Genomic DNA, 21,525 nt, shown 5'->3' with positions numbered 1-21,525 from the left:
GCGCTTTGCTTTTGACGTGCCCTCCCCAGGGATCTGGAATGAGGCTGGTCTCCCAGCTGCGGGGCCAGTACCTTCGTCTCGCCTTTGCCCTGGCTGCAGTGGGGCCCCTAGTTAACGCTTTGCTGCTGGTGCATTGGAGCATCGCCCACAAATCCGTGCCTGGAGCACGGGTGTAACATGCCCAGCGTAGCTGGGAGGGGCGGAATTGGATTTTCCTACCAGCTGCCGTGCCCAGACTCTGGCCAGTGGCCTGCAGAGTAACGCGGCGTGTTCAGAAGGGAAGATAGAGTGAGTGGCGTAGGTTAGCCCCTAGGGTGTGGGAGCCCTGCATTCAATTCCTTGCTGTGCCACTGATTTCCTCTGTGACCTTGGCCAAGTCACGTAACCTCTCCGTGCATCATTTCCCCCCATCTCTAAAACGGGAATAACAGCATTGCCCTGCCTCCCAGGGGGATTGTAAAGATAAATACGTCTCGGATTGTGAGGCACTCGGCTCCTGCAGTACTGAAGGCCATAGACGTACCAAAGAGAGATGATGTGATATTAAAGGGTCCCATATACAACAATAGTTAGCGAGATATCCAGGGCGCTGATTGGATTTACCGGCCTGCAGTTTTCAGTCAATTATTGGCTATTCGGACACAGTAATTGTGGCCTGCATGCATGGTCCAGTCGGGATCGGATTGCCCTAAGTGTCTCAGGGGGGTGTCGCAAGCAGGACAAATCTTAACTGACCCAATGGAGGGACAGGCTTGTCCGAACCGTCCCTGGACCCCGTAGGAAAAGTTGGTCCAAGTTTATTGCCAAGTCGTTTTTAAAACTTTCTTTCCTGCTATTGCAAATATATAGCTAGAGAGAGAGATGCTAATTGGCTGTTCAGAATGCAATTGCTGGAATTCAGGATTCGTAACAGCTGCAGAAATAAACTCCTATTTGAGAATTATAGACTAATTTCCTATTGATGGGCTGTCACTTCTCTCTGGCACAGAAGACCCTGGCTGTCTCCAAATGGCTTTTAAACTTCCTTGCTCTAACTTCTAGTTGGACAACGGACGTTTGTTTGGAGCCATTCAATCCAATGAGCCTTTCTTGGCCTGCCAAGCTAGACAAGTGTTTGCCAAAGTGACACATCTGTCAGGATCACTTTTTTTCGTGGCCAATTTCTCCCTTTTCCAGGAATGTCCATTTACCCGAATAAATCGAGTCCAACCAAGGACTGAGACCGATGATGTACATGGCTACTGAGGGCCAGGGCAAAGCCATAAACGCCGTTCAGGGTTCTCAAAATAGGGCTAAAGTGGTTCATACGTGCTGACCATCATCTTAGTCACCGTCAGGGCTTGAACCTGGGACTTTCAAAACCCAGAGCGTGCACCCCTGCAGCTTGAGCTAAAGGACTAAGCACCCGTGCTGGTATCAGCAACAGACTCATAGCCTCGGTGGATCAGGCGTAGGGGAAGATGCCTGAAGGGCGGGTTGTGCAGAGTTTTGGGCTAGGGTTGATTTCCCCCTCTGGGTTGGATGCCAGGTGGTGTTTGTAATGGTGTGGGGTGGTGAACGCCCACTCCTGCGGTACAGAGGTCTCCGCTTTGCTCCCTCTCCTGGTGCTGCATTGAGCAGCTGGCATGGCTGTGTCATCGTGGCCCGTTCAGAGTTATACACGGGGGCGTGCGCCGAATGCTGACGCCACTTGGCAGTGTGTTGGTTTTTTTTTTAAATGAGTTTTAGATAAGGCTTTAATTTAAGGGGGGGAGGCGAAAGGAAGCCATCTCCCAGGCAGGCGGGAGTGTGTGGTAGGGTTACCAGACGTCCGGATTTTCCCGGACATGTCCGGCTTTTTGGTCCTCAAATCCCCGTCCGGGGGGAATTGCCAAAAAGCTGAACATGTCCAGGAAAATACTAGTCCCCTGCTTACCTTAGAGCGGCTCCGGCAGGCTGTGAGCTGCAGGCGGATTCCCCCACGGCAGCGGCTGCTGCTGCTCCCCCCAGACACCTCAGCTCTGTGTAGCTGAAGAGCCGAGCTGCCCGAGCGCTACCGGCTGCACGGTTTGCCGGGCAGCCCCCAGACCTCCAGACCCTGTGCCCCCGGCCGGGCGCTTCCACAGCGCAGCCGGAGCCCAGGAGGGGAAGCGCCTCGCCAGGGGCACAGGTTCTGGAGGTCTGGGGGCTGCCCGGCAAACCGTGAAGCCGGTAGCGCTTGGGCAGCTTTTTGCATGGATGGGAGGGAGGAGGGGGAATGCGGGGCGCTCAGGGGAGGGGGCGGAGTTGGGGCGTGGACTTTAGGGAAGGGGCGGAGTTGGGGCTGGGCTGGGCGGGGAAGGGGCGGAGTTGGGGTGGGGGCGGGGCCCTGGGGAGGGGCCTTTTTTTTTTTTTTGTTTTAATTTTTAAATATGGTAACCCTAGTGTGCGGGAATGTAAATACGTGCACATATCTGCAGGGTTCACGGAGCTCTCGCACGGAGCGGGAACAGCTCTCCGCTCCGGCTCTGCGTATCGCTCCTCTCCTCCGCTCTGAGACATCTCCACCTTCTCCCGGCCTCTCCCCTGCTGCTGGGCTTTGCTTCTTTTGGGGATCCGGCTCCCTGGGACTCGCCCGGCTTTAATGACCTGCCACGCTCTGCCCCCTTCACTTCTGTTTCTAGTGCAAGGGGTTACCCTTCATAGCTGAAGGCGGGTGGAGAGGGGCTGGGCGGGACAGGAATGACTTTCGTGGCTGGTTTCATTGGTATGGCACCCGCAGGGAGTGCGTGGCATTGTCTTTGCAGGGGTTCCAGTGAAGATCTCTGCAGTTCTGGTGCACAGCTGCTCGGCCTGGCTTCGGAAGGCGGCTTGGGCCTGTCTACTCGTGTTTTGGGCATCAGTTCCGCTTGCACCCGTTGCTAGTGTCGGGGCGGCAGCCCGCACAGAGGCCAGGCGCTGGGGTTCCGGGAGGTGGCCGGGGTTCCTTTCTCTCCAAGGCGCAGGATCTTTACAGGCTGCAGGCTGGCTGTTTTCTGGAATGCGCCTGGAGCTCTCGGGGCTGGTGGTTTGCAAAATCCTCTCTTTGACTTTATAAAGGGAGCAGATTCCCTCTGGAAGCCTTTCAGGAATAGCAAACGAGCCCCCGCAGTGTCGTTCGTGACCGATTCAGCTCTCTGGCTCCCGCTGCTCTTTCATGTTCTGCTGAAGCCACGGGGAATCTTGGCGGGACAAATCGGTGTCTGTGAAAAGCGCAGTGACGGCGGGCCAAGGTCAGTCGGCCCTACCCGGGGTCTGTCACCGGGTCTCCCGTGTCCGGGAAGGATCTGCAAGGTGGCAACTCGAGGTCTCAGTCCCATTGTCCCGGCCCAGCCATATAAACTGCCCAGCTACCAATGCGGTGCCATTAGGACCCTCCGGAGGTGGGTGGTTCCCATCCTGTTAAGCCAGCAGTGGGGCCTGGTCCTGTGAGGTCCTCAACTAGTCCAGCAGCCAGAGATGAAGGTGCTTGATGCATCAAGATGGGGGTGGTGTTTAGCCCCCTGGCTGGCAGCTGGATTCAGACATTGCCCTCAGCCATTGTACAGCCAACAGCCGGTGTGGAGCTGCTGTGCATCGCTTCACGTGGGCCCCACTTCCAGAGGCAAACCCGGCCTTGTCTTGTTGCTAGGTGAGGATCCTGGATTCCAGTCTCCAGGAGCCCCCTGGGGCATCTGCCTATGCCATGGCTGCTAGGCAGTGCGCTCTGGTTGCTGGAGTGCAGAGAGCTTGGATGTCCTGGTGCCACGGCTGTGGTGCGCAGACGTCAGTCACCAGCGCACCTTGGTTCACCCCACGTGGAAGGGGATTTCTCCTTGGCACAAGAGGAAGAATCCCGTGTCCGTGGGAATCCTGACTGCAAGGGGTGGCACGGATGGAAAGTGAGTGGTTGTGATGTCTGGGGAGATGCGCCATCTTCACCACAAGGGTGCAGTCTCCGCCCTGCTCCGTCGCCGGGTGCCCCCTTTCAGCCAGCGCTCTGCCTGCTTTCTCAGCCAAAGAGAGGCCGTAAGAAAAGAGAGAGCGAGGGATTCGCAAGGCCCCCGCTGCGGCTCTTCCGGTTAATCTGAGCCACAATTATTCATGCGCTGCTTTTCTCTGGGATGCTGTTAAAGTCGGATCCACTCAGTTGCCCCTGCCTCTCAGCAGAGGTGAGCCAGGTGTCGGGCGGATAAGCCCAGGGAGACTTCATTCCTGCTGGGATTTCCAGCTCCTGACTTCTGGGATTACTGACCCCCGCCCTCCCACTCCCAGTGTAGGACCAAGGCACCGAGAGAAGGTTGGGCAGTGGGAATGAAGCAGAGCTGTGTCTATGTGCCGGTGAAGCATCCTATTCCCCCATAGGGGCAGGCTCACTTGGAGGAGAACGGTTTACTGCTGCTGTTGGAGGACGGAGCTACTCCTGTAGCTCCAGTGTAGAAGTCTGTGGTTTGGGGCTGAATGCCGGATGTTCTCCCACCACCGCCAGCTCACAGCGGGGGTCACTACATACGCCTGCGGCTGGCTGGGCCACCAGGAGGGTGCCTCTAGAGGTGATGGCCCACGAGGAACTCTGACCTTGCCGTGGATGCGGTTACCAAGGCTTTCCATGAGGCAATGACGGCTGTGTGTGTTGCCTTATGCCAGCCTTCAGGCTGCATCTGGAGCCTCTGAAGATTAGAGAGTGTGGGGGGTGGGGCAGCTGCTTTCTGTCCTACGTCTGGCTTTCACATGTGATCAAGAAGACCTAGTGTGACTCTCGCTGGAGGGAAGGCGCTGGATCTCGATTGCAGTTTGGCGCGTAGGACTGGCAGGGGGCTGAGAAGCCCAAAGGCGTTATGGGAGGCATGGGGGAGGATGCTGTGTGGAGCTCCCCGCTCCTACTCCTGCGAGACCCGTATTCGCCGGGTTAGGGAATACCCCTGTGTTACCATTAGAGGGCAGGAAAGAGCCTGAATGAACATGCAAGTCTGTGCAGAGACATTCGTAATGTGCCTGGGTCCCTCTGCCCCTCCACAAGCTGAACAAAGCTGCTGTATCCCCTAAAAGGGGTCCGGATCACACTGGAGCAGCGCCCCAGTCTGTGGGTAGAGCCGTGCTTGGGCTCTGGCTTGGGTGGGCGTTGGAGAGGAAGGCAGGGAATGTGTAGCACAGCATAGGGTCTGAATCCACCAGCTCCCGGGACAGAGATTAAAGCAACGGGGCCGTGGAGAAAGGAGCGTGTGAGGGAACGTGGCTGCACTAACCTTGTAGTTACAGAGAGGGCGGCTAGTTCCTGAGCTGCAGTATGATCCCAGATGGTGGGTCTCTGCTGATCCCTGTCCTCTGGCTTTAACATGGAGCTTGGCAGTCCAGCCTTCCCAAGGCTTCAGGACCCGGCCACTGGCCAAAGGCGGGCATGCAATCCAGGACGCCGGTGTATGTGCAGCATGAGCCGACAGAGTCCTCGATCCCTCATCTGTTCAGAGGAGCTCTGCTAAGGACATGGGCTCAGAAGAGCAGCCCATGGGCGTCATCAAGGGCTCTGGTTATCTCTCAGCCCTCGGATTTTGGAAGTCTCATGTGGTGGCGCTGGGCGTGGGCTCCCAATGGTGGAGTGCAGCATGGTGGGGAATGTCCCTTTTCCAGTTGAGCTAAAGAGGCTTTGCCTTTGCCAGTGGTGCTGGTGGCACATGTCAGGGGCATGGGGTCCTAGTGAGACCAATAAGGCTGCCTGGAAAGCCAGAGAAATCAGGGATGAGGGAGGTAAGAGCTAGTCTGGGTTGAGTGTCCGCAGAATGGCTCTCCCTTCGGCCCGGGCACCCCAATGCTCTCGTTGATAGTGGCTGGTGAGCGTTAGGGGATCTCTTCCTCTCTCCGCCGGTGTGCCCCTCAGCACCTCCTATGTGGGCCGTATGGGAACCATGTGGTGTCATGTTTGTGACAATACGTCACCGCGCTGTTACTCGACACATGCCGTGGTCGTTTTCTGTGCCGCCGCTTCTGGGGCAGAGGCGTTGCTGAGACCGGCTTCAGGAAGCTACTAAGTTTCTTTCTGTTTCATTTTCCCCCATTCCTTCTCCTTGACCAGAAGGGCAGAAATTAGCAAAGCATCGATTTACCCTCCCTCCCTCTGGCTTGGTGAGATGCCCGCATCTCAAGCTTTTCCGTCCTAAAAAATTATTTGTCGTTTCTTCCAGGGCTGCTCCTCAGAGCCCAGGGGTCTCTGGGCCAGATCCCCAGTTGGCACAAATTAGTTTAACGCCCCTGAAGTCAGTAGAGCTGTGCCAATCTATGCCAGCTCTGGTTCTCCCAAACCCGGGAAATGGACAAGGTGGCTGACCAGGCTGATTTCAGTCCAAATTTTTGGTTTGAAGCACCTGATGAGGGCTGGGTAAATAATTCAAGAAGAAATATTTCCATAAATTCTCTTGCAGATTCTTAGGCCAAAAGTAACTGGTCTGTTGTTCCTTCAAATGAAATCGCACATTTTCTGGAACAGCCGATGTTAAGTGAATATTGCAGAAGGGCTCGGAGAGCTCCAAAAACCCATCTGAGATTTGAAAAACAGGCCTTGCAGGGAGAGACTTAAATAGATTAAGATCATTATCTTATCAAAGAGAGGGCTAAGGGTTGACTTGATTACAAACTACAGGTACCAGGGAAGAGAGATCTGCCGTTAGGAAGCCCTTTCATGTAGCAGATGAAGGCATGACAAGATCCAATAGTTTGCAGTTTAAAAAAAAAAAATCATTTGGGGAATAAGATGCTAATTTTTAAGTGAGGGCAATTAGCCATTGAAACAGCTTAGCAAGTGGTGGTGGTGAATTCATCACGTAAAGCTTTAAATCCAAATTGGATGTCTTTCGAAAAGATGCTCTGTAGTTCAGCTGCAAATTAATCGGCTCTGTAGTGTCACTTCAATAGCAGGAAAAAATTTTCCTTCGCTGCAGGAATTACGGGGTGAAATTCTATGACCTGTGCTATCTTGAGAAAAGAAGACTGGGGCGGGGGGGACTTGATAGCCCTGAAGACTATGTTCAGGGCTGTTCTAAAGAGGATGGCGATTTATTGTTCTCCGTGTCCACTGAAGGTGGGACAAATAGTAATGGGCTTCATCTGCAGTGAGAGATTTAGGTTAGATGTCAGGAAAAGCTTTCTTACTATAAGGATCGTTAAGCTCTGGAATAGGTTTCCAAGGGAAGTTTTTAAGAACAGGTTGGACAAACGCCTGTCAGGGCTGGTCTAGGTTTATTTGGTTCTTGGTCTTTCCTCAGCACAGGGAGCTGGCCTCTGGAGGGGCCTTCCAACCCTACATTTCTATGAGATTCAGTGCAGGCCTGGGCTATGAACGCTGGATGCTGACAGTGCTTCCTTCCGGGCATTAAAACCCGTGAACCTTTGCAGACAGGACTGCATGAGGAACCTGAGTAGAAGTGAAGTGTATCCGATCAGGGAATGAACCATACGACCTGACCTGGGTGAGACGGTGAGAGTTTTAAGAGTGTCGAGTGTGAGACAATGCTCCTGACTGAGCTGTGGGTGGAGAATTATTGTCAATGACAAGTTGTAGAGCAGCGAATTGTGTGCGTGAACAGGGGAGAGATTTAGTGAATAAAAATGACCCGGTGGAAATGTCTCAAAGGTGCTGAGGAACCTGAGCTGGAAACGTGCCGCCTGGACTCTCAGCCGTAGCACTGTGGAGGTGCTGGTTCGTGGTTTCATGCTTCGGGTTGAGTTCTGCTTGGAGCTTAAAGCAGGGATCCAACCTCTGTTTTGTCAGAAGAACACGGCGTGTCCTCCCCAGACTTGCAGCACTTCCCCTTTGAGTCCAGAGAAGCAATGGGCATTGAGCGGGGAATGGTTCTTCCAGACTGGATGTGGAGCTGAATTGCCCAAACTTCCTCAAAGTCTAGGGCTGGGAGGGCCCATCAGTCCTTCGGGCAGGGTGGCTTCGGTTCAGATCTCTTAGGAGCTGGGAAGTGTCAAATTCTGTTTAAAACAACGGGGGGGGGGGGGTTAACACTAGCTTGGTTGGCGTTACCGTGTTACCTCCTGGCCACCCCGCTGCAACTGTCGCAGCCTGCTATCGACACAGCCAACAGTTACTCCTTTACCTCAAGTAGGAGGATCTTCTGCTGTGGATGCCTCAGCTCCCGTGTTCGGGATGCAGCTAAGGCCGGATCCCTTCTATAGCCCACCCCCTTCTGGGAGCTTCTGAGCGCTTGAGGCTTTAAAACCAAATACCTTGCCAAACTCCGCCGAACAAACTGCCCCGCGCTCAAGCGACTTGCCCACATTTCCTCAAATAGACCCACTGACTCATAGGAGAAAAGCGTACTCATGGATCATAGGAATGGCCAGGCTGGGTCAGACGGGCCCGTCTAGCCCCGGGTCCTGTCTCTGATGGTGGCCAACACCAGAAGCAAGGAAGGTGCAAGACACCTTGAAGTTGGGAGTCTAGGAATAACCTACCCATGGGGAGGGTGAGGGGGAGGGCTGGGTAAAGTTCCTTCTTGAACCAGTTAGAGGGGGTGGGGAGGGTTCTGTGGCCTGCAATGTACAGATCAGACTAGGTGACCTGACCTTCGAGGCTGCTGTGTGCCCTGCCGCAGGAGGGGTTTCTGTCCCAGCTCGGCACCACAGTGAGAACCCCCCGAAGGCAGCAGGTGATCGATCTGCCCCGATTCCCCGCGCTGCCCCACCCGCCGTTGGCGGCGTGCTGGCTCTTTTCTTCTCCAGTCTCCGGTTTAATCGGTAACCTCGTCGTTTTAATTAGAGCTTCCTGAACGTCCTCGTTTCCCTGAAGAGATGCCGCCGCCTCCGGCTCTTTCAACCGTCTGTAGAGTCGCGCGCACTGCGGGTCGGGAGTCGGGCAGCAAAGGGATCCTTTCATGGTTCACGTCGGGCAGGTGTCAAGAGGGGTCAGCCTGCAGCAGGGGCTGCCGCTCTGAAAATACTAGGGGTGGGAAAGGTCATTCCCGCCGCGCCTTTTGTGGGGAAATTGGCGCCGCGGGATGCCCTGATGAAAGAGCCGAGGCAGTTCAGTTCCTCTGAACGACAGGCCGGGCCTAGCGTGGGGAAGTGCTGAAGGGCACGGGAGGAAAGCCGCCGCGCAGCCGTGTGCCAAGGCCCGTCTCTTAAATCGCATTTCAAAGCTCCGGGGCAAAGAGCCGCATGGTGCTGCCGCTGCAGACATATTTCTAACTGGGCAGATGTGCGCTGCCGTGCATGTGATCTGTGATCCCCCGCGTGCCCTCTATAACACTGATCGAGAGAGAGGCACAGCTGTTTGCCCTCCCCCCTCCCCAGGTATTAATACATACTCTGGGTTAATTAATAAATAAAAAGTTATTTTATTAAATACAGAAAGCAATGGTCTCAAGTTGCAGTGGGGGAGGTTTAGGTTGGATATTAGGAAAAACTTTTTCACTAGGAGGGTGGTGAAGCGCTGGAATGGGTTACCTAGGGAGGTGGTGGAATCTCCTTCCTTAGAGGTTTTTAAGGTCAGGCTTGACAAAGCCCTGGCTGGGATGATTTCGTTGGGAATTGGTCCTGCTTTGAGCAGGGGGTTGGACTAGATGACCTCCTGAGGTCCCTTCCAACCCTGAGATTCTATGATTCTGTCCCATCTGAGAACCCCTCACCTTGCTCCTTGGATCCGTTTAACAAACAGAGTTGAGAACGGCTGCAAGGCTGGAACAATCCCAGCAAAGGCGGGGAAACGTGACCGGGTCTTGTGCGAGGAACAGCCCATTCCCTGCACCAGGGTGCTCTGCACAGGAGGCCGCGAGCCAGCCAAGTTCTGCCACCGGGCTCAGCTTTCCCCCATGATCTGTTCTCCATGCCCGTGCGATGGCAGAGGAAAGGGAGTTAATTAGTCCCCTGGAGGCTGCTGCCCAAGTTCTGGGAGAGTGGCAAGGGAGCTGCCGCTGGCTGGAAAAGATGGCGTTTGCACCGTGCTCCCCAGTATTTTGCGTTCCTCCATGTGAGCAATCCCACGCCATCCCCCCCTCGCCTGCACCTGGCAGCCTGGTTATAAATAGACCGTGCATGCTGTCAGGGCTGCAGGGAAGAGAACTGCGCTTGTTTTCCTGCTGCCGCATTCAGAATGTGGAGGCATCAGGTGAGACTTGATTCGTAGGGGAAAGAGACGTTGCTGCTCTGCTGAGCCAGCCATCCGAATTCCTGTTGCCGGCCAGCTCCTCCCTCTGCCCCCAGCCCTGTTGGGAACGCCTCCACAGAGGGGTCGACGTGCTGGGGAGGGCCAGGCGTGAGGCCAGAGGCTTTCAAACTCAGGTCCATGGAGCCCTGGCCTGGGTTCTGTGGGGAGCATCGGGCAGATCCCGCCCACTTTCAGCGGCTAACGCTCCCTGGAGGTAGCTGTCGGTAGCGACATCTTTTCCTGCTGTTACCGTTGCATGGGAACAATGGCTGCAGGTGTCCCAGGGAGTGGCGAGCTGGTGAACGGACGGAGGGATGGTGCAGGAGTGGGGCTCCAGCTGTCTATTGAAATGTGGGTCTGCCATGGTGGTAGCATGAGATGCCCCGGTCTGGGTTTCAGCTGGGGATCAGAGTCTGATCAGAGACTCCTGAAGGTAAAGCCCTAGATTGGGGTGTGGGGGGGGGCTGAGATCTGGCTCTAGGGTGCCTTTCCTCCTCTGGTCTATGATGAGCGGTCTCTGATTTTGCTCTCCTTTTATTTTCTGCAGGGGGGCTGTGGGACCTCGAGGCGCAGCCCACCTGTCTGGAGGTGGGGACCGGACCGGTGCGAACCCTGCTGACGCTGGATGACACCGTGTGGGCCAGCTGTGCCAACCAGGTCACCGTGCTGGATGCTGCCAGCCTGCAGGCGCAGGTACTGCCGTGGTTCAGTGCCCCTTGCCACGTGCAAGGCTGGGTGCCAGGATTCCAGCCTCCTTCGGGGTGGGGGTTTCTTCCTTTCCGCCCTCCCCACACGTACTCTCCCAGCTCCTCGAACCATGTGCCGGGTGACTGACCAGCTGGCCCAGATGAGGCCTGGCCTAGGCTCCTCTGTCCCCGCTCCTGCGTCTGCGCGGGGAGTTTCTGGCCTGTGCCCCCCTGTGTGGCTACGCACAGATGACTCCAGCTGTGAGATGCGGAAGGTGGCTGGGATGGGGTGAGTTTGCTTGCACCCTGTGAGCAGCCAGGGGTGGGGAGGTAAGAGTATGATGTGATGGCTGAACATGCTGGGGTGAGTCGCTTGCTCCTTGGGGTCGCTGTGGCTTTAGCCCACGAGCCCACGCAGCCCCAGTGCTGTCTCATCCTTAGCGCTGGCAAGTGTTAACTCCAGCCGCTCTGGACCGAGCCTGGCCTACCCTGCACGCTCGTCCAAGAGCCCTTTGTCTCGGGCTTGCTCCTTAGTTGCTTGTGAAGGCCGGAACGATTGCAAGGGAAGAGGCCGGTGCCTGGGGCAGCCTGGCTGCGCGCCCCTCGGCTGGGGCTCTGAGCAGCATGGGAACGGCGCAGAACCCGTGGGTGCGTGTGGCCGGGCGGAGCTTCATGCTCTCGGTGCTCTGACCCCTGGCTTCGGATGCATCTGCAGGGTGACTGGATGTGGGGGGAGGAGGGGAACTGCCAAAAGTACTGGCCTGGGGAGCCGGAAAGGGGAGTGCAGCTGTTGCTGGTGGAGGGGGATAAGGAGGAAGGAGGGGATGGCAATTGCAAGGAAAGAGGCAAGGTGTCTGGGACAGCCAAGCAGGGATGCTGGGTGCTCGGTGGTGGCCAGGAGTCCAGGGCGACGTTGGGGGGCTGTGTGGGTCGAGACAGCGAGTGACACTGTGGGAGTGGGTGAAGATGGCACCAGAGCTACGTAGAGCTGGAGGACAGAGCCGCTCAAGGAGGAGTGTGGTGGGTGAGGACCGGCTGCGGGAGGGTGGATTGGCAGTGAGAGCGGGGAGGTTGGCAGCATGACATGCAGCCTGGCTAAAAGATCTGGAATGTATTTGGGGGATGGGGAGGGTTGCTGTTTGCAGTTCGGATACGCCCCGGTGCACACAGGGTCTCCTGCACCCCGTGGGACTGGCTGAGCTCTCGTACTTCATCCTAGATTCTCCCCCAGCCAGGACGGGCTGAGCTCTGCTGCGTCACTCCCTCAGGAGCCAGCCAGCCGGGCCCCAGGCTTCAGCCAGAGGCCACTGCTCGAGTGCCTCCGGGTGTGTCTACAGACAAGAGCTCCATCTAGCGAACTTCAAATACCAGCCGCTCTGAAACCGCAGCAGGCTGGGCTCGCTGCGTGGGTCCCTACTCTGCGACCCGGGTGGCTGATACAGCCCGTGCTGCCATGGTTTTACTGCTCTTGTTGTTGGCGCGAGTTCGGTTAAGGCTAGCTCGGATCCGTCTACACGCGCTGCAGGCACACCTCCAACTGGAGTGTAGACCAGACCCCCGGGGCTGGCCATCGACCCAGCTGCCTCGCTCAGGGGTGTGAAAAAGCCACACCCCTGAGTGACATACGTAAGCTGACGTGCATCCCTGCTTAGACAGTGCTGGGCGGATGGAAGAATTCTTCCGTCAACCTGGCTACCGCCTCTCGGGATGGGGGATTAACTCCAGCAATAGGAGAAGCCCTCCCACCGGCGTTAGGCAGTATCTCCACTGATGCCCCTGTACTGCTGTAGTGTTTCAAGTGTAGACGGGCCCTCAGTGTGTCTGCAGTGACTGGCTGGGCTCCTGGAGACAGGGGCAGCCCTTCCCCTATGCCTGAAGGGCGAGCCAGCCCCCTGAAAGACAGCAGAGAACCCTTCCTGTGACTGGCTCAGCCAGCCCCGGCTTGCCTCACCTGTGAAAGACTAAGGCAAGATTTGTGGGCAGTGCCCTGCCTGGCCACTGCGTGCTGCTGTCGCCGTGCCCAAGGTGCTGCAGCTGGAGGCGTTCTCTGGGCATTTCCATCCCAGGCCCGCTCCCTCACTGTCTAATAGCAGGCCTCTAACGACGGTGCATTTCTCGGTTGAGCGCTCCCTGCTCTCCGGCCCGCCACAGCATTCCTCGGCGCCCTCCCATGCTATTATGGAGATGGGCTGCTCCCAGGATGCGTGTGCCCCGGCCTCTCTGCTGCCTCATGCCTAATGGGCTGCGATTTGATTGAAAACGTCCCTTGGCGTGCGGGGGGAGCATGCTCGCTTCGCGTCTGTTAGAGTGCCGGGGCGCACTGTTCATTAACCGGCCTCCCCTGCCCGCCAGCGTCCCAGCGGGGACAAGTTAACCATTTGCTGGACAGATCGGCTGGCTGAATGGGCCTGGCACCCTCGTGTTCTAGTGATTCCACAGGTCGTAGTGGCCAGAGATGGTCAGAAGCTTGGCTTGGCGCACCCAAAGGCAGGGGTGGCATCTAACCCACTGGCAGTGAGTGTGGGTTGCCCCCTGGGTTTGTACAATGCCAGACAAAAGGGGGTCCTATTCATGGCTGGTCTCTGGGCATTTCCATACTACAGATAACTGTAGTAGTTTGAACCACAGAGAGGATAAGGGATCTACTACTACAAGTGATTGAAGGAGATCTCCTTCAGCTCCAGCAGAGGCCGGTTTGGATGGAGTGTGGGTTTAACAAAGGCCAGGTGCTTGGGAAGCCCTAGCGGAGGGGATTATAAGAGCCCACGTGAAGGTGACACTAGTCTAGGTCAGTCTGAAGGTACTAAATGCCAGGCTCAAGGGACTGCAGACTGCAGTTGGGGAGTTGGTGTATAGGAAAAGCGGAGGCTTTAAAATAGACTTTTATAGTCTGTTGCTCTTTCTGGCTCTGAAACGGTTAAATACAAATGCAGCAGCCCCGTAAGACTCCCCAGTTCTTTACAATGCCCAGTAAGTGCCAGGGCGTGTGCCCTGCCTGCCCCCCAGAGCTTATGACACCCCGCACCCCAGCCTCCCATGGCTGGTACTGCCAGGCCAACTTCGGGGGACCCCGTAGCCGTGCTGCAGACTCGAGTCTCAGATGCGAAAGCTGGTGTAGCTGGCAGCACCCCGAGTGCCCCCTGGCGAGGTGTCATTGGGCTCCACTCTGAGCCAAGCCGGGGCACAGGCCCTGATATTTGATGGGCCCCAAGCGTGGGGGACAAAGAGATATTTCAGGCCGCTCTGGAGGCTTCCCGCTGGGCCTGGTGCAGGCAGCCGCAGCTTGGATTTGGCAGGCTGCCGGTTCAGTCCCTCGCCTGGCCTGTGCTCTCAGTGGGAGCTGCTGGCATCGCTCCACCAGGGAGGGGCTGTTCGGGGTGAGGTGGAGTCCGCCCTGGGGGACGTGCATTTGTTCCCAGAGCAGGACAGCCACGGTGATGGGTCAGGCCGTCTGCAGTGGGAGCCAGGCTGCCCTCGACTGGATTCCTCCTGCCCGATGAGCTGTGTGGCTGCAGCTCGTCAGTCAATGGGGCAATGGCACCAGGGCCGGCTCTGGCTTTTTTGCCGCCCCCTGGCAGGGAGCGCAGCAGGGGAGGGCGGCAAACCTGGCCGCGGCCCTGCTCTCCCCCGCCGGCCAGAGCGCCGAGGGAGGGCGGCCCCGCTCTCCCCAACCGGCCAGAGCGCCGGGAGGAGGGCGGCGAGCCTGGGTGAGCGCCGCCCCCCTCCAGGTGCCGCCCCAAGCACGTGCTTGGAGGGCTGGTGCCTGGAGCTGGCCCTAGATGGCACAAGCTTCCAACTGACGATGGGCTGGGCGGCATTATTACGGTGCATTTAATTTTTTTTCCCGCCTCTGCGTTGAAGCGCAGACTCTCCGCTGCGCGTGCGTCTCTCCAGCTGCTGTAAGACCTTTCCTCCCGTAGAGAGCGTTGTGCTGCCCGCTTTAACTCGGGCGCCGGACCTGATGCGCCTGGGATCTGAGCCGCTGACGGCCAGATCGTACGCACCCTCGGATGCCTCCTGTCAAATGACAGCGGGGCCGTTGGGCGGAATCGGTCACATCCGCTCAGGCGTAAGGCTCTCGTGAGCCCCTAAGGAGCCAGCCTGGCTCTGGGAGAGGGGGCTGCAGCCTGTTCCTTCCTCCTTTCTTCCCCTTAAAGGGCCACTCCGATACACCCGTGGAAACCCACGCCTGGCATGGGGGCTGCCCAGCTACCACCCAGGGAATGATTTTGGCCTCCTGGCCCTGGTTGCCGGGGAGGATGGGAGCGCTGGAGAGAAGCTAGCTTGACTCCCCAGTCTCAGGTGAGGTTTGTAGGGGCCACATGTAGAACCCCGCCCTCTATCCCCGCTCTGTTTGAACTCTGTTTAAACTTGTAAACTGGAGCGTGGGGCCTTGGAGATAAGCTAGGAGCCCGAAGTGTCCCGTTTCTGAGGAGAAAAGCACTTTAACCCCCGCAATGCTGAGGAGAGGGGGGGTGTTGCAATTGTACAGCGGGGGACACTAGAGACCTTCCAGCGGCGCGGCTGTACGATGCGGTTGCACTGCCGTGAGTTCCCTAGTGTAGCTGCTCTACGCTGATGGGAGAGAGCTCGCCCATTTACTTAATCAGCCCCTGCAGGAACGGTGGGAGTGCCTCCCACCAGCGTAGCGCCGTCTACACCAGCGCTTAAGTCGGTGTCACTGACGTCACTCCGGGGGTGGCTTATTCACTCCCCCCCCGAGCGACACATGTTTTACCCACATAAGTGGTCGTGTAGACGTAGCCTAAGGCAGAGAGGCCAAGTGATTTGTCTGAGGTGATGCAGCTACAGGCAGGACTGTCCTGAAATTCAGCTCGGGTCTTATCCACCAGACCCTGCTTCCTCCGTTTTCCATGGTGGCAGCCCTGGCTGGAAGAAAAGAATCTAGTCCCGGATCCCCAGCTGGTGTCGATCAGTGTCACTCGACTGGCGTCAATGGCCCACACCCCCAGCTGAGGATACAGCCCCTAGGGCCGAGTCACCGTGTCCCAGTGCCGCACCTCGTGGTGGCTACGGTCTGAGCTGCTAGCCGCGCCTCGGCCACTGTATAACACTCCGGCAGGGCAAGCCGCAGCCCCTGGCCTTTTCGCTCTTGTATTTAAGACCAGCAGTGTGCTAGCGGCTTTGAAAAGGGATCAATACTGCCTTTAGCCTGTGTTTTACACTGGGCCAGAGATCCCCACATGGGAGGGGGTGTCGGTGAGCTGCAGTCGGATGGGGGCGGGGGAGCAGAGATGAAGACGTGCACATCGACAGCCCAGTTGAAATGGAAACATTGAGGGGAGGCGTGCGCGGGATGGGGGGAGCCGGCCTTTCGCCCCCGCCGTCCCATTTCCATTCCGTACGGGACCGAGGTGAACGCGATCCATATTTAATAGCAAGCGACTGAACAGGAAATGGGCTTCGTTCCGCGGGCTACAGCTAATGACAGTCCCCGCAAACATCACACAGGCTCTGTCTCGCCAGCCGTTACCCCTCCCCGGGCGGGGGTGGGAGTGGGAAGCTCTTCTCAAGGAAGACGGAGGGCGACCCCGGGGGCGCTTATTACCTGTAATTGCGGCGCTTCACAGCGTGCAGCAGCCGGGGTTGAAGGCCGGGGACAATCATCAGCGCTGTTCGCCGGAGATGCTCTTTGCTGTCAGACGTGTTTGTGTGTGTCGCAAAGAACTTCCCTTCCCCACGGCGCGAACCCCCCCCCCCATCACGTCTGATTCTGCCTCTTTCCCTTCACGTGCCTGACCAGCCCCAAGGCCTGGCGGATTCAGGGTCGCACAGTTTGCTCTTCCAGCCACGGCTTCTCCTTTCTAACTCCCCTGGACCGACGCCGGAAGGAGTTGGCGTTTACGCCGAAAGGGGTCTGCATCCCTACACATAGGCAAGCTTTTTTGCAGTCTGCTCCGGCAATGCATGGCAGTTCTGGCCGGCAGCACCCACTGCCAGGCCGGGCACACAGCCCCGCCCGTACGCCTCGATCCAGCCCGGCAGTGCCCCCTGCCCCACAGCTCTGCCTGGGCACCTCAGCAGGGTGCAGGAGGTGAGTGGGTCTGGATCCCCAAATGATCTCTGGCAGGTCTCCCACTAGCCCCCGCTGGGGCTCTTCATCAGAGCGGAAATCTCCAAACACCCCTTCTGTAAGGAGAAGGGAAACGGGCCGGAGCTACCGAACCTTGTCAAGGCCGTGGAGATGAGGCAGTGCGAGGAGCAGACTGTGACCTAGGCTTAATGCAGCGAGCGGGAGACCAGTGAACGGCTTGAGGAGGGTGACGTGGCCCTAACCCTGAGGGAGGAAGGTGATTTCTAGCGGCGGTGTTCTGTATAGCCCTGGCGTGCGGCAGGAGAGCATCGGGGGGCCGGCGAGGAGGTTACTGTGTGTTACCATTTGTGCTGGGCTATGCAGTAGGGGCTCGGATACCGTGGCGACGGGCAGTATAAAACCCTGAGAGGATCAGGGCTCCATTACGCGTGTAAGTGACAGCAGGGTCCCTGCCCGGAAGATTTCATCAGATACAAAGACAAGATGCAACAGAAGACGAATAAATCACACAAGGAAGGATGAGGGTAGCGGTGACTTCTCAGCGACTTAAGCTAACGATGCGTGATGGTCCCAAATATGAGACGACTAGCGAGGGAGGGCAGCGTAAGCAGCTGCTATGTCAGGGAGGTCACTGAAGTTGTGGCAAATGACACCAGCCGAGGCTCTGCATGGGTGTGTCTGTATAACAGAGATTCACACGTGCACCCGGCCAACGTAGCCTTCGTTATCTGGCTTTCTTGTAGGCATGGCAGCAGAAGTGTCTTGGGTGGGGAAGTATCAGGGGGTAGCCGTGTTAGTCTGTATCTATAAAAACAACAAAGAGTCTGGTGGCACCTTAAAGACTAACAGATTTATTTGGGCATAAGCTTTCGTGAGTAAAAACCTCACTTCTTCGGATGCATAGAGTGAAAGCTACAGATGCAGGCATTATATACTGACACATGGAGAGCAGGGAGTTACTTCACAAGTGGAGAACCAGTGTTGACAAGGCCAATTCCAATTGAAGTAACTCCCTGCTCTCCATGTGTCAGTATATAATGCCTGCATCTGTAGCTTTCACTCTATGCATCCGAAGAAGTGAGGTTTTTACTCACGAAAGCTTATGCCCAAATAAATCTGTTAGTCTTTAAGGTGCCACCAGACTCTTTGTTGTTTTTGGGTGGGGAGTCATGGTCTTACGGGCTAATCCAGGGAGCACGTTCCATGCATACAAGCCAGATTTTAAGACCACGCCGAGTTTGACTGGCGATGCAGTGATAGGGCTGAAGCTAACCTGCCTTTCGCTGTCCTACTTGAATTACCTTCCCAAAGCTCTGGCAATTATTGTGTAGTGGTGCCTAGTAGTGTTGGCTAGCTGGCCTTTGACACCAGACCTAGCAATGCCTCTCGCTACCCAGGATGAGATGGGAGCCAAGGCAAAAGATCTCCTTGTTGCTTGGCCTAAGGAGGGAGTGTTGAATAGTCTTTTTTCTCCCACCCTTAAATTTCACATTTAGTGCCCAAACTTAGTTTGCATGTATTAGCTGCTGTAAATCTGTCATAACAATGGGGCCGGGGATGAATAATGCATCGCGGGGCTGTATTAGTTTTCTCTCTCCTATCTTATTTATGGCATGAGCCAGTTGGGACGTTTTGTGAAAGGGGGGGGGGGGGGGGGTCTCCGTGTGGGGCATGCTGGGTAATGCTATGCAAATGGGCATGTGGGCTGGGAAATTAACCAAGTTTTAGGAAGGCTGCAAAGCTGCCAAAAGGGCAGAGCTCCAACATTTGGGCCTCTGGGGTGCAGGATATCGGGATGTCGCTTTCCTCCACTAAGTCCTTCTCTCTACTCTCTGTTCGTTCTTAATGAAAATAACAAACTACAGGGGACAGTTGGAAACTGAAATTGGACAAATGGCTAACTAGGTGGGCCTGTGACTAACTAGGTGGGCCTTCAAATTAAATTGTAAAGGGGAAAGCATCATTGAATGGGTCTGTTTCTCGTGGGACCCTGCAGGGATCAGTTCTTGGCCCTATGCTATTGAACCTTTTTATCAATGAGCCGGAAGAAAACATAAAATCATCGCTGATAAAGTTTGCAGACGACACACACATGGGAGTGATAAATAATGGAGGCAGGTCACTGATCTGGCTTGTTTGATAAGCTGGGCGCCTGGAAGCGATACGTGTTAGTATGGCTAAATGTCGGTATATACTTCTGGGAACAAAGAACGTCGGCCATACGTACAGGATGGGGGATTTTCTCCTGGGAAGCAGCAACTCTGAAAAAGATTTGGGGTTGCAGATTGGTCTGTATCCCCTCCCCGGTCTTGGATGAGCACTGTCATCTACAGGAGCCTGCCATGGGCTTGTTGGATGGCCTTAGGTCATCGATGACTTGGCCGACTTTGAGGTCCTGGGTGTCTACAGCTCCCACTGAAGCTGGGGACCCAGCACACCTTGAACTCAGGTCACTCATCTCTTCATTTCCCCATCGCTGAACGTGGATGACACCGGCCCACCTTCCTCCCGGGGCGGCGTTGCGTTAATTAACGCTCCTCCTGCAGTTTGGGGCCGTGCAGCCTTGTGTTAGCGCTGCATATTGACAGTTTCCTCTTCTCCGTAGCAGCTGAACAGTCACTTAACCACATTATGACTTCTCTTAGGACTAACGTCAGCCACCAGAAGTATAATGGCATCTCTGCAAACCCCCCTCTGGTTATGGTATAAATAGAATTTGACGGAGCGCTGTGTAATCGGCTCTTGTATTTTCATGAAGGGGACAAAGTGCCGGATGATAAACCACAGGGCAAGTAAATCCCACGCTGGTTGAGAGCAAGATGGAGGTAACCTAACGAGTCTCTTTCCAGCTCCCAACTTATGCTTCAGCAATAATCTTGCCCAATCCATGCCTGGTCTGCTCTGTCACGTTGGGTAGGCAGCTCTCCCTCAGGAATGCAACCACCACTCGTTTGTTACTTTGTGTTATAGTCCACCTGGCTCCAGCTGAGATCAGGCCCCTGTCACTCTAGGCGCTGTACAAACGCATTAATAAGAGACAGGCCCTGCCCCGAAGATCTTGCCATCTAAATAGACAAGGAGTGCGGGAGAGGAAGCATTGTCACCCTCCTTTTACAGATGGAGGAATTGCAGCAAAGAGAGTGACTTGCCCAAAATTACCCAAGAAGGCAGGGGTGGAGCAGGGAATTGGGCCTGGATCTTCTGAGTCCCAGGTTAATGCATTAATCATGCAAACCTACTTCCTCCTTTAGCCATAACCCACCCATCACCATGGTATGTAGGCTCCTGATGTCCAAGAGATGCTGAGGACCCATTGCTCCTGTTGGTTTTAGTTGAAGCTTCAGGCCTCTCTTCACTAGCAGTTCACGTGTTACAAGGATAAGGCTCGTCAACGTGACTTGAAAAGCCAGTCCAGGCACCGGAACAACAGACTGTGACAGCTTTGGTTTTTCCCTCGGTCATTTGGGGGAAAGGGAAGTCAATCTCGTGACGACGGTACATGCTTCAGATTTAAACCTGGGTTCTATTTCTGTCTCCGCCGCAGAGTTCCTTGGGTCAGTCACTGAACTGATCTGCAATGCCTCTGTTTCTCTATGGGGGGTGATAATTGAATCATGAACGTTTACAAAGCCTGTTGAGATCCTTGGCTGGATGGAAAGAGAAATGAGCCAAGTACTGTTGGGATTTTTTTTTTGCTTCTGGAACCTTAATTAGGTCCAGCTGAATCCTGCCTCAGGCAATCGTGAACTCTGTCCTTTAGGACGGTGCGTATGTGTGTCTTTGAAGAAACCCTCAGAAAGGAAGAATAAAAAAGAGCGCCCTCTCTTAGTGAGCTCAGGAAAGTGGGGTCAGTGCCAGTCTGGGGTTCTGGGGAGGGCAGTTGCAGAGTGGTAAGGAAGAACAAAGGACTTCCTGGCAATTGCCGTTCACATCATGCCAGCCTGCATCGATAGCCAGTGTCCTCAAACCACCATCTGTGAGTGAAGTGGATTTTGCCTGCCAGAGAATGGTTCTTTTTTCATAGATTCTAGGACTGGAAGGGACCTCGAGAGGTCATCAAGTCCAGTCCCTTGCCTGCATGGCAGGACCAAATGCTGTCTAAACCATCCCTGATAGACATTTATCTAACCTACTCTTAAATAGCTCCAGCGATGGAGATTCCACAACCTCCCTAGGCAATTTATTCCAGTGCTTAACCACCCTGACAGTTAGGAACTTTTTCCTAATGTCCAACCTAGACCTCCCTTGCTGCAGTTTAAGGCCATTGCTGCTTGTTCTATCCTTAGAGGCTAAGGTGAACAAGTTTTCTCCCTCCTCCTTATGACATCCTTTTAGATACCTGAAAACTGCTATCATGTCCCCTCTCAGTCTTCTCTTTTCCAAACTTTTGGCCATCCCAGAGTTCATCCTGTGGACGGTACATCTGGGGCGGCCTTGAGGTAGGATAGGCTTGGGGTTAAGGTCCTGGGGAGCATAGCTCTAATTCCCCTTTCTGCGTGACTTTGGGCGTGTTACTTAATCTCACCGTGGCTCAGCTGCTCCTCTCTGATAACCCATCCTTCATCTGCCTGGTCTATCCAGATTGCAAGCTCTGCTGGGCAGACTGTCTCTTACTGTGTATCTGTACAGCACCAGCCTAATCAGGCACTGATCTCTACTGGAGC

The 21,525-nt window shown here is 55.7% G+C and overlaps 1 protein-coding gene across 11 annotated transcripts in view; it reads left to right on the top strand.

Annotated features, from left to right (window-relative positions):
* The window catches only part of ARHGEF10L (Rho guanine nucleotide exchange factor 10 like), a 191,940-nt gene that overhangs the window by 143,889 nt on the left and 26,526 nt on the right, over positions 1 to 21,525 (top strand). For all 11 annotated transcript variants that reach the window (XM_034753125.1, XM_034753129.1, XM_034753128.1 and 8 more), the window contains one exon: positions 10,668 to 10,813. In XM_034753125.1, the coding sequence (XP_034609016.1) occupies positions 10,668 to 10,813 (146 nt within the window). The remainder of the gene's footprint in view (positions 1 to 10,667; positions 10,814 to 21,525) is intronic.

The sequence above is a fragment of the Trachemys scripta genome, chromosome 19, assembly GCF_013100865.1.
Source record: "Trachemys scripta elegans isolate TJP31775 chromosome 19, CAS_Tse_1.0, whole genome shotgun sequence".
NCBI classification, from domain to species: Eukaryota; Metazoa; Chordata; order Testudines; family Emydidae; genus Trachemys; species Trachemys scripta.
This window is presented reverse-complemented; position numbering and strand designations above follow the sequence as displayed.